Source organism: Mirounga leonina, unplaced genomic scaffold (genome assembly GCF_011800145.1).
Source record: "Mirounga leonina isolate KUSES-001 unplaced genomic scaffold, KU_Mleo_1.0 Mir_91, whole genome shotgun sequence".
Classification (NCBI taxonomy): Eukaryota; Metazoa; Chordata; class Mammalia; order Carnivora; family Phocidae; genus Mirounga; species Mirounga leonina.
This window is the reverse complement of record NW_023270839.1, coordinates 7,246,318-7,257,979: the sequence shown is the minus strand read 5'-3', so window position 1 is coordinate 7,257,979 and position 11,662 is coordinate 7,246,318. Positions and strand designations below refer to the sequence as shown.

The 11,662-nt window shown below is 60.2% G+C and overlaps 1 protein-coding gene across 1 annotated transcript in view; it reads right to left on the bottom strand.

Annotated features, from left to right (window-relative positions):
- Positions 1-1,598: 1,598 nt before the first annotated feature.
- ZFHX2 (zinc finger homeobox 2) overlaps positions 1,599-11,662 on the bottom strand; it is a 28,671-nt gene continuing 18,607 nt past the window's right edge. The window contains exons 4-10 of the mRNA XM_034993848.1: positions 11,383-11,623; positions 9,795-9,869; positions 9,333-9,391; positions 7,494-7,694; positions 6,955-7,078; positions 3,315-6,779; positions 1,599-3,040 (exon numbers count right to left, since the gene is read on the bottom strand). Of these exons, the coding sequence (XP_034849739.1) occupies positions 2,061-3,040; positions 3,315-6,779; positions 6,955-7,078; positions 7,494-7,694; positions 9,333-9,391; positions 9,795-9,869; positions 11,383-11,623 (5,145 nt within the window). The 3' untranslated portion in view covers positions 1,599-2,060. The remainder of the gene's footprint in view (positions 3,041-3,314; positions 6,780-6,954; positions 7,079-7,493; positions 7,695-9,332; positions 9,392-9,794; positions 9,870-11,382; positions 11,624-11,662) is intronic.

The following is an 11,662-nucleotide window of genomic DNA, read 5'->3' as shown; positions in this document are numbered from 1 at the left end:
AAAGTCTGCAAGGAGAATACCTTGAGAGGGGATCCCCCCCCCCCCCCCCCGCCACTCCCGCCCAAGCCTGGGCAAGGGCGGTAGCAGAAACTGGAGGACTGGGAGCTTTTGCAGGCTTTTCTTTGCTGAAATAAAACACCTGCTTTTCTACCTTGTGCCACTTTAGCTGGGCTTTGGGGTCACCACCTGATGCTGGCAGAAACAATGAGGTTAGAGGTGGGGAACCCTCTTCTAGCTCATTCCTTTTATTGGTTTCCCTTGGTGATAGCACTCTGTCAGAGATTCGCCTTGTGCTTCGGTCATTGCCTTGCCCACCCACCCCCTGAGCTGTCCTCAGCTCCAGAGCCCAGGGCCCTCCCAGACAGCCTCTGACTCTTTGGGTGGTGCCCCCAGCAGCTGCTGCTTACTGGTGGGAGGAAGGGCAAGGGCAGAGGAGGAGGGAAGAACACAGGTGCGGAACAAGGGTCCCTGCAAAGGCAAGGATTTCAAGTGACCAGGAATGTAAAGGGGCCACTGGGCATGGAAATAGAAGTTGGGGTTTGTGAAAGAAGTGAATGGGAGGAAATAGTGGTTAGCTGCAGGAAAGGGAAGTATACCCAAGATTCAGAAACCACACAGTCCTGTCCACCCCTTTCTTCCTGGGACCGCCAAGATATGTTTGACAACACTGACTTTTCTAACTAGCGGCTGGGAACAAAGGGGTGTTAGCAGTCCTGATACTCAACTCAGGGGGCAAAGGTAGGTCCCTCCCCAGTCTCCAGGCTCTTCTCCCCATGGCCAGCCCCGGCTTTGGAAGCTGGGTACAGCCAGGGGCAGGCTGCATGGCTTTCTGTCCCAAGGATCACCATACCCATGCAAGGACTTAAAGCCATTTGCTCTTTCCAAGACTAGCGGTTTAAAGAAACCCTTAACGTGAGGGGAAAGAGACACAAACAGGAAAACAAACAAACAAACACTTGTTTGATGGGAGAGTTTGCAGTTTTTTTTCTGTATTTTCCAAGTTTATGTTTTACTTTAGTTCATTCCTCTGTCTCCGTCTCTCTCCCGTGCACATGTGCGTGCGTGCTCACTCTCTCTCTTTTTTTTTTGGTTGTGTGTGTGTTTCAGTTTTTTTAAAAGAACTTTGGATTTGCCGTTGGTGGGCAGTGCCGGTCCCAGAGGCTGGACCCCCACATGGCAGGGCTGGGACAAGGGGTGGGCCCACGGCTGCTGAGAGGATCTCTGTGTTTAAAGCCTTTGAGAATAAGTTACTGCAGTTCCCAGGGTGCAGGGTGGGGGTTGGCAGAGAGGTTCCTGGCGGCGGCTTCCCCTAGAGTCCAGGCCGCAGGGGCTCCTGGTCAGGCGAGGAGAGGGTTAGGAGGGAGGGGTGTGGGGAGAGTGAACTGAGCACTTCTCCCCCTGCCAACCTCCAGTTTGGTTAGAGTTTTGTGGGCTCCCTGCCCATCCCAGGCTCCAACCTTGGGAGCCAACTGGGTATTTGGAAAGTTTGTGAGCTGTGTGGTGCTCTAGACAAGGGGGTAGGGAGAGGGAAGGGCGAGTAGCAAAGTTTGTTTTCCTTCCCCCTTCTTTGTCTTGGGTTTTCTTTTAACTTTCTTTTCTTTTTTTTTTTTTTTTGGTGTTTTCTCAGTCAGTGAACAGCATGGGCTGACATATGTGTGTTTGCGGGGGTTGACTGTTGGGGGGTGAATCCAGTGGGAATAAGGTAGTGGAAGATGGATTCAAGGGTAGACCTCGTGTGTGGTGGGCAGGGCAGAGATGAGTGGACCGTCAGGATGATGAGATGGGTGTGCGTCTGTGAAGACGTGGGGCAAGGAGCCGCAGAGGAGGAGCAGCGTGTCTGGGGTCCAGGCGGGGGCGGGGGGGGGGGGCAGGGGAGCGGAGGCAGGGCTCTGCCAGAGGCGGGGCGTGTGAAGCCCACTGAGGGTGGGAACTGAAAGAGTCCCGTGAGGTGGGCGGGGCCGAGGGTCGGGGTGAGGGATGTGAGCTCCCACCAAACACCCCTTGGGGTAAGGGAGGGGGCCCTGAGGCCCTCCCCTCTCCCCCCATCTTGGTTCATCTGTTTATAAAGCTAGAAGTGTAGAGGTAGTAGTAGTTTTTGGGTTGGAGTCCGTGTGAGGTAATCTTGCTTCCTCTTTGGCAAAAGCCACAGCAGCCGTGGCGGCTGTGGCGGCGTTGGTGATGGTGATGGGTGGGCCCCCTGGGGGCGGGGCCGCCTTGCGCCGGTGGGCCGAGGAGCGCAGGTGGGAGGCCAGGGCTTCGTGCCCACTCAGCAGCACCTCACATGCCAGGCAGTGGTAGGTGCAGATGGGCACCCGCAGCGGGGGGGGCACAGAAGCCCCAGGGCCCCGCCCAAAGAAGCAGAAGGATCTCTGGTGAGCCGTGGCTGGGGCCTCCCCATCAAATGCCGTCTGGCACTGGCGGCACAGGTAGCGGTGGGTCACGTCCACGGTGGAGATGCCGGTACTGCCCGACAGCAGCTCATCGGCCTCCCCGGCCTCCCCCTCCCCTGGAGCAGCCAGTTCGGGAGGCTTTGGAGGCGCTGTGGCTGTGGGCTCAGGGGGCTGGGGTGGTGCCTGGAGGAGGGCGTTGGGGAGCAGTCCGATGAGGGTCTGAGGTATCATGGGGTTCATGGGAAATAGCCCCTTCTTCATGCCATAGAGCTGTTGGAAGTAGGCCCCCTGCAACTGGGGGCCAAAGACAGCTGGTGGTGTCGCCCCCCCTGCAGGGGGCAATGGGAAGGGCAGGAATTGGCCCCCCAAGAGGGCTGGGACAGTAGCCTTCAGTGCTTTGAGGTTCTTGAGGGCGTCAGTGGAGGAGTTGGTGGGGGCTGCAACTGGCTTTCGCTCACCAGAGACCTTGTCCCCAGAGGGCTCAGGAGGGGGGCCTGGGGCAGGGTCAGTGGTGCCAGCCGTGGAGGTGTTGGTTTGCTCAGGCACAGGTCTCTGAGGTAAGGGGCAGCCTGGGCCAGCAGTCTGGACCACTGCGGTAGCAGGCAGGACTGAAGTGGCGAGGCCGAGGAGGCCAGAGGAGGCTGCAGGGCCTAGGAAGATGAAAGGAGTGATGAAGGATTAGCCACCTCCTGGCCTGTCATCCTTCCTGCTGTAGGCCACCTCCAGCCACACCCTCGCCCACTGCCACCACCTAGCTGCCACGTGCCCTCCCCTCCCTTCTCTCCCCCCCCCCCCCACAAGAGCCTGAAACTGAGGAAGGCCACCGGAGGCTGGAGGTGGGGAGAGTCAAGGAGGAAAAAGAGGGGCATGTCATTAGAGAGAGATGGCTCTCTGAAGTTCAACCCCTCCCAACTGCCCACTCACCTGAACTGAAAGGAGCTAAGCTGCCCAGTGGGGGCTGGGCCAGAGCTGGGCCAGACAAGAGGACCGGGGCCAGGCGAGGCAAGGCCGGGGCAGCCCCGAGGGGCAGAGAGGCAGGTGTGGTGGCAGGTGTGGCCTTGGGAGCCGGGGGTGCCTCGGGTGCTGGGGCCAAGTCGTAGCACTTGCTTTCACTCTTCAGCTGGGCTCGGACTGCCTCTTTGAGTTTGGCCAGGTGCTGGCGTGAAAAGAGATGGCCTCGGCAGGAGACATAGAAATCATACTTGACGTCGCAGTAGGGACAGTCAGTGCGCTGGGCTCCCAAGGGGCCCTCACTGCTGCCCCCAGCCCCGCCAACCGCTGCCCCCTGCAGCTTGGCCTTCTTTTCCTTGGCACGAGCATTCTGGAACCAGACCTGGATGACTCTCTTGGGCAGCCCAATCTCCTCCCCCAGCACCTCACACTCCTGCATGGTTGGGGTACGGTAGGCTTCGTAGCAGGCTTTCATGATCTTCAACTGCAGGCTGCTCATCTGGGTCCTGTAGCGCCGCTGCCCCATCCCATCTGGAACCCCAGCCCCACTTCCTGTTCCTCCACCGCTTCCTCCAGCCCCAGGGGACTCTGGTTCCGCCAGACTGGAAGCAGACGAATCGCTGAGATCCCCGGCAGATGGACTGCAAGCCTCGCTCTCTGGAGAAGCTTTAGCCGGCTCCTCTGCACCCTCTTCCTCACTGGGTGGAGGGGGAGGTGGGAGAGGTAGCGGTGGCTCTGGTGTTGGGGTGGTGGCCTCTTTCCCAGGTGGTAGAAAAGGGAGGGGCCCGGCGGCAGGGGTAACCGGGGGGTAGGGAAAAGCAGGTGCTTCCCGCTTTGAGGCCTCCCTCCCAGTCCCATCATCTACCTTGCCCAACAAGAGGTTGAACTTGGGGAAGGCTGCAGGGGCAGACGTGATGGGGGGCTTGGATGTTGGGTTGGGCACCGCCCCAGGGGTGCTTCGAAATTGGCCTTTCCTCTCCCGGGCCCTGGTGTTCTGGAACCAGACCTGCACCACTCGCTTCTTGAGCCCCACCTCCTCAGAGATGCAGTCGAGCATCTTGCGCGTCGGGTTGGAGTCTTGCATGTACCAGCGGTACAGGATCTCCAGCTGCTCCGGCAGGATGGTGGTGCGCAGGCGCTTGTCCCGGGGGGGCTCGCCCTCCCCTGCCCCCCCTGCTTCACTGCCTGTCGGGGACAGGCTGCCCTCCTCGTGCTTCCGTTTGAGGGGAGGCCCTGGCGCCGGTGGAGTGCCTGCCACCAGGGGGCTTCGCTCCCCAAACACCAGCAAGGGCAGATCCAGGAGGTGCGGGGCCGCACTGGGCTGCATGGAGGGCAGGAAGTGTAGCCGCCGGTGACTGGTCAGGAGGTCTTGGTTGGGGAAAGACATGGTGCACTGATCACAAGTGTGGACCAGGGAAGGTGAGGGAGGGGCCCTCCCTTCAGGTTCTTTGCCTCCTGGCTTTGTTGCCTCTGCTTGGCTCAGCTCTTCCCTGTCCAGGGGCTCTGGTGAGGGACCCTCAGGCCCTGCGGGTGGTTCTAGGCTCTGTTCCTCCTCTGCATCCTCCTCCTCTACCTCTTCCTCCTCTTCCCCTCGCTCTGCCTCTTCCTCCTCCTCTTCAGGGGGCTGGTCGTCATAGCATTTCTTGAGGTGCCGCACCAACTCGAAAACACAGGAGAAGGTGGCATGGCAGCGCCTGCAGCCAGAGGCTCCCCCGTTGCCTCCTCCGGTCGGCACAGGCCCACCCTCGATGGCATTTTTGCGTGCTTTCTGGCGGGCATTCTGGAACCACACGACCACCACACGGCTAGCCAGGCCCAGGAGACTTGCGAGCCGCTCCACCTCTCCATCCTTGGGGTAGGCACTGGTCTCAAAGAAAGACTGCAGGGCTTGGGTCTGGAACTCTGTGAACTTAGTTCTGGAGAACCTGCGGCCTGCAGGCACTAGGGGAGGCAGATTCCCTCTGGAGCCTTCTTCCTCCTCTGGGGGCCAGCGTCCTGCCCGGCTACACTCCTCAGAGGGACGGGTCCCCCCTGCCTCAGGCTCTGGGACCAGGAATGGAAGGCCCAGTTGGGGAGCTGGTGAATCCAGGGACCCATCAGGAGGTTTGGGGGGCTCTGCAGGGGGTGGGTATAGGCTGTCGTAGCTCTTTCGAAACTGAGCAGCATAACGGCTCAGGGCCTCAAAGGGCAGAAATCGGCGGTGGACGTGCTCCTCGTGTGTCTTGAGGATAAGCATATTGGAGAAGAGTTTCCCACAGGCCCCACAGGCCAGCTTGTCCCCACCCCCCAGGGCCTCTGGTGGGGGGGGGGTCGGGGGAGGGGGCACAGCCTGCTTTCCTTCGTTGTACTGGATCACCAGCTCAAAGCCAAAGTTTTCTAGAAGGGCTTTGGCTGCAGTGCGGGCTGCTTCGTTGGGCGTTGAGGTGGGGGGTGAGGCGGGCCCTGCCTCATTCCCCTCTTCTGCCGTGGGGGGCCGCTCCCACTCCCGCTCAGCCAGCTCAGCCTTGGGTGGCAGGGGCGGGGGAGGAGGGGCGGCAGCTAGTAGGGGTGCAGGCCCAGCCAGTGCCAGCTTGGGCCCCACCTTGAGGTCATGGAGGTAGAAGGGCAGGAGCAGCTGTTGCTGCTGGAGCTTAAGCAGTGATTCGGGCACCAGAGGGAAGGGGGGCAGGACTGGTGGGGTGAAGAGGGGGGCTGGGAAGCGGTGCAGGTCCAAGGGAGGTGGGGGAGGCGACAGGAAGGGCAACCCAGAGGTGAAGCCACCAGGGTCAGGGCCCTTCTTCTCAGTGCCCACCTCCCCCTCCATCTCGCCCTCCTTGGGCTCTTCTTGGCCCCGCTCTGGCCCCTCTGCCTTGGCGTCAGTCTTGGTCCCCCGAGATCGAGTCTGGTGCAGAACTGAGCGCATGTGGATCTCCAGGGTGGAGCTCTGGTTGTAGGAGACTCGGCAGACTGTGCACTTGAAGGGCTTGTCAGTGGCGGCAGCAGTGGGAGGCGCGGCGCCCGCCTCTCCTCGGGCAGGGCCGGATGGGTCAATGGCAGCCTTCTTCATCTTGTGCAGGTGGGAAACAGAGTTGTAATGGACTAGAAGGATATTCTTCTGCGTGAAGGACTCCTTACACACAGTGCACTTATAGGGCCGGGCAGGGTCAAGAAACTTGTCCAGGGCAAAGTTGGTGGTCTTCCGATAGGTCAGAGGGTGGCGAGAGTCAGCTGGAGCGGGCTCTGCAGGGCGGGGCTCCCCGACACTGCCCTCTTCCTCTTCAGCCACGGTGGGTGGAGGGGCCACTTCTTCCACTGGGCCATCAGGCCGAGGGGCTGGAGATGGGGCTGGAGAAGGGGATCGATCAGGGCTTCCCGGGGGCTTGTCTGGGGCCTCGGCTGAGGGCAGGGGAGGCTCAGGAAGAGGATCAGGACTGGCTTCGGGGGTCAGGTGAGGGCCTTCTGAGGGAGAGAGAAGGGTGCCGTGAGACGGGAACTTTGTTTGAAGTCAGACCCCACCCACTCAATGTCTAGGGCAACTGGTCCTTGCCTCGGATGTCCTCAGACCCTCCTTGGAATGTGGAGCCCAGGTCCCCTTTTCCTGCCACATTGGCAGGTGTGCCGTCCCCATTCTTACCTGCTCCCTGTTCTCTGCTGGGCACAGGCTCTGGGGGAGCAGGGGGCTCTGGGGCATCCCCCAGCGGGCACAGAGTGGGCCCAGGCAGCACTTTGGTTGTAAAGGTCATCTCTACAGTTGTGGCCTGTAATGGAAGAGAGCCCAGTGACTGCCCACCCCCGCTACCCCCCTACTCCTGACGCCCTGCTTTGCACCTGCTCCTGCCCTGTGCCCAGCCCCTGTCCAGCCTCCACCCTCATCCTGGACTCGCGCCCCCTCACTTCTGCTCTTCCTGTGCCGCAGCCTGTGCCTGCTGTTAAGCAGCTCTTGTCTGGACTTAATGGAAATGAAGGAAACCCTGAGCTCCCTCACCGGCGAGCAGAGGCAAGCTCTAAGTTTCCCCCCAACACTAAAACCCCCTCAAACCTGTGGAATGCTGCTTCCTCACCACCACCCTCCCCGCCACGCACACACCTGCCTGGACACCCCTGCCTTTTCTTCCCCTCCTGCCCGGCCCGAACGGGGCGTCCTGGTTGGGTCCTCCCTGAGCCAGTACTCACCACAAGCAGCAGCTTCTCCACGCACTCAGGCACCACATTGTGCAGGTGGCTGAGGTGGAAGTGCAGGGCAGGCCGGCCCACCAGCTGCTCCTGGCACAGCGGGCACCTGTACTTGGGCTGCACTGCATGCTGGGAGAGCGCATGAGCCCTCACCTGGTCGGGCTCTGGGCTCAGGAAGCTGCAGTACGGACAGCAAAACACCTGGGGACACACGGGGGTGGGGTGTGTGGAGCAGGTGTCAGGGAAGGGGGGCCCACCATCACCCAGCCCTGTGTGTGCGTGAACACAGCAAGATCCCCACGCCCAGTTTAGGAGGAGTGAGCCCCAAACGAAGGCATCAAGGCATCACGCGGGATCCAGCGAGAGGCAAGAAGCTGGCTCCTCCCTCGTTTCCCTTAGATTGGGACAAAGGCCTAGGCTAGACTTGCCCTTGCATTCCTTCTTTGTCCGGGCCTCTCCCTCCATTCTGGCCTCTGTCTCTCCTTGGCCTGTCTTTCCCATCTCTTCTGCCTTGCTCACTTCTCCAGCTAACAGTATGGCCTTGTACCTACCTCCCCCAGATGGAGTTTTCTTTTCTTACCCACCCCCACCCTGCCGGTGTCTTCTCCATGAAATGGCTCCCCTGCCCTCTGCACATCTGGATCCAGAGGTGCCTTCATCCCTGCCCACTCTGCCTCTCCGAGGTCCCTAATCGGAGTGTCTCCTGAAGAGGGGCCCTCCCTACCTGTCTGCTCAGAAGCCGGCTCATTCTCCCAGATGCTTAGCAGCTCCCACTTTCTTTTCCTTCTCCTCTTCTTAATGTAAACAAACACCACAGCTCCCCCAGCGGCCCAGGAAAATTCTGGCCTGGCTCTGCCGGCGCATTCCCGCCCACACCTCCAGAGGGATAGGGCCGAGGGAAGGACCTGTCTCCGCCTTAGTCACCTGACTGCCTGACCTCCAGCCTGCAGTTTCTCCCCTTGGCTCACTTCCTCTCCTGCCGGCTGGTGCCACTGGTCCAAGCCCAAGAACTGGGAGGAGGGAATGGCCCGAAAGGAAAGGCATCCAGATGCTCATTTTAATGCCCTCGGCCCTAGGAGCAGACATCTGGAATGGGCCTGCAGGAGCGAACAGGAGCAAGGAGGAGGGCCTGGCCAGCACTGTCATCTGTGGGAATGCAGTAATACCGCGCGCTGAGGTCCCATTTGGAGGGCTGTGAGGAGCAGTGTGGCGCCTCAGGACCCAGGCTGGGAGTCCCCTCAGAATAACACTTTAGAGCCACAGAGCTGAACCACCCAGGTCCTGCCTGGCCTAGGCTGAAGGCCCAAGGCCAGGTGACTTGGAGAGCTGCAGAGTTTGCTATCTGGGCTGGGGCCTCTACTCTCAGGAAGGAGGTGCCTGGATGCTTCCCTGCAGGCTCAGGGCCTTCTGCTGGAGATGACCAGTCTAGTAGTCTTTCTGCTCCTGACAGGAATAGAGAGCTGGGCAGCAGCTAGTCTTGTGGTTTGGGCTTTCTCTTTTCATTTCTTCACTTGTGTCTTCCGCCTTGCCTCCACCTGCTTTCGGCCTTTCCTACCTCAATCCTGCTTCTGTCTCCCCTTCTCCCTCAAGTCCTGCCCTCCCTTGTCCCTCTGTGCTCCATCCCCTGTGTGGTGCTGAACACATAACTGGCCCTAGGTGGCGTTTCTCAGTGTGGTGTTCTGAGGTAAGTCACAGGCCTGACCAAAATTCGGGTCTACCTTTAGTCTGAAATCTGTGTGTAAAGCTCTACCAGTGAGAATTTTAGGCTTTAGAATATGAACAGATCTCAGTAACACCAGACCTCCGACCCCAGCTTTTCCCAGTTATCCCAGTTCTGACCGTGGTCTGGTTGGCATTGTCTCCTGGAGGGCCAGTCTTGTCCTCTGCCTCTTCAGAAGCTGAAAGGAGAGGAGATTAAAGAGATCTAACAGCCCTCCCTCTTCCTTTCCAGACCCCCCAGCCCTTAAGATGACCTGATTTGTAGCAGAGAGCTTCCAGGGTAGGTGTTGGACTCTGGGGAAAGGGGAAAAGGCAGGAAAGGACAACGCCACACTCAGTACAGGGAGAAGAGGCCCAGAGGGGCCAACCCCAGGTTAACGGGATGGCCAGGTTTGAGCTTTTTGGGGCCCTCCCTCCTTTCCCTCTGGTGAGTCCTTTCTTACATCAGTTCGGCTCCCCGTGCCCAGGAGGCCTTGCCAGGCATCTGGATTACTGCCATGTCCCCTGTGCCTCTCAGACTGTATGGGGCGGGGGGGAATAGGGGGCAGGGTGGAGGGAAAACGGACCAGTTGAGCAACTCACCCAATTGTTCGGTTTTGTTCTGAGCATCTTTTTCAGGGGTGGGCGGCTCAGCTAAGGGGGTGACAGGAGGCTTCCCTGTGTAGGAGGAGGGGAGAGTCAGCTTAAGAGTGAAGCACCGGGGTGCCTGGGTGGCTCAGTCGTTAAGCGTCTGCCTTCGTCTCAGGTCATGATCCCAGGGTCCTGGGATCGAGCCCCGCATCAGGTGCCCCACTCGGCGGGAAGCCTGCTTCTCCCTCTTCCACTCCCCCTGCCTTGGTTCCCTCTCTCGCTGTGTCTCACTCTGTCAAATAAATAAATAAAATCTTAAAAAAAAAAAAAGTGAAGCATCAGGAAAGGGAGTACATAGGGCAGTGGAAGTAGGACAAGCAGCCAGGAGAAGGAGAAGATGGATGGATGAGCCAAGAGGCTGGAGAGGACAAAAAGCTGCCAAAAAGAGAGGATGAAGGAGAAGTGGCAGGGTTAGAGCTAGGAGGGCCTAAGAGATCCTGTCTGTGAGCCCAGCCCCCATCATTTCAAGATGAGGAAAGAAGTCTGGCTGTAGGCAGCAGAGATGGGGCCCAAGTCGGCTCCCCATCTTGACTGGTCCTGGAAGCAGGGAGCCCAGAAACAAAAAGGGAGGGGCACTGGAGAAGGAAGATGAGGCCGAATGGAAGCAGGTGCGGCGAACAGGAGGCGGCAGGTCTAGCTGGGAGAGGAGATTACCACTCAAGTAAGAATTGACAGATGCGTAGGAATTTATTTTCGGTGGCAGCCTAATTAAAGTGTTAAAGTTCCTTAACTCCATTCAGCCCTGCGCCAGGATCATTAGCTATTGATCCGGGCCCCTCCGGCACTTAACTCCAGCCAGCATATTGGCAATTCAATTAGCACCAGTCAATGCTGCCTGTTCCTGGTTCCTGCTGCCCGCACCCTCACCCTCGTCTGCTGCCGCCGGCCCCTACAAAGCCCGGATGCCCGTGCCCACCTCTGACAGCCCCTTCCAGGCTCTTCTCCTGCACCCTCTGGATCAGTGGCGCCTGGCTGGCTGTTCCCGGTCTCTGCTGGTACAACCTCAGCTGCCTAAGGGGGACCCTAAGCCCAGCCTTCAGGCTGAAGACCTCCTAGGAGACAGGAAGAGGCTGGGGAGCTCGTCAAGGGCTTCCTCTCCCTGCTGCCTTCGGGCCAGGCCCCCAGCTCCCATCTCCTTCCTTCACGCCCTGGCCCAGCACGAAGTGCATCCCATTCTTCTGTTTTTCTACTTCCTCTCTCCTTCCTGACCAGCTCCTGCCGCCCCCCAGCACCTAGCGTTGCTGGGACACTGGTCACCATTCGGAATCGCTGGGTGATTCCTCCTCCCCTCCCTTCCCGTTCTCTGCTCTCCACCCAGCAAAGCCCTGCCCTTCTCTGCCTCCTCCCTCCCACGAGCCTCCTGCTTCCCCCTTCACTGGGCCGCCCCACTGCTCCCCAAGTCCGGTTTTATCAGCCCTTCACGGCTGGCTCCTTTCCACTTGCTCTCAACTGCCCCCAGACCCGGTTCTCCTCACGGGCATGCCCTTCTCCCCAGCCCCAGCTCCCGCCGCGCGCCGCCGCCCAGCCCCGTCTTCCTCACCGGGAGTCCGGAGCTGCCCGTGGCTGAAGCTCAGGATGCTCTGCAGGGCCGAGGGCCCTTCCTCGGCCGCGGGGCCGCTATGCAGCAGCTGCAGGCGCCGCTGGGCCTGGGCGTCGCGGTGAGCCGGCGTGCGCAGGTGCTGCAGCACAGCCAGGCGGGAGGGGGTCTCCCACGCACACAGCAGGCAGCGGAAGAGCCCCAGCTCGGCCCCGGCCGCGGCCCCCTCCATCTCCAGCAGAACCTGGAAGCGCGGGAAGAGGCTGCTCAGGCCAGAAGGGAC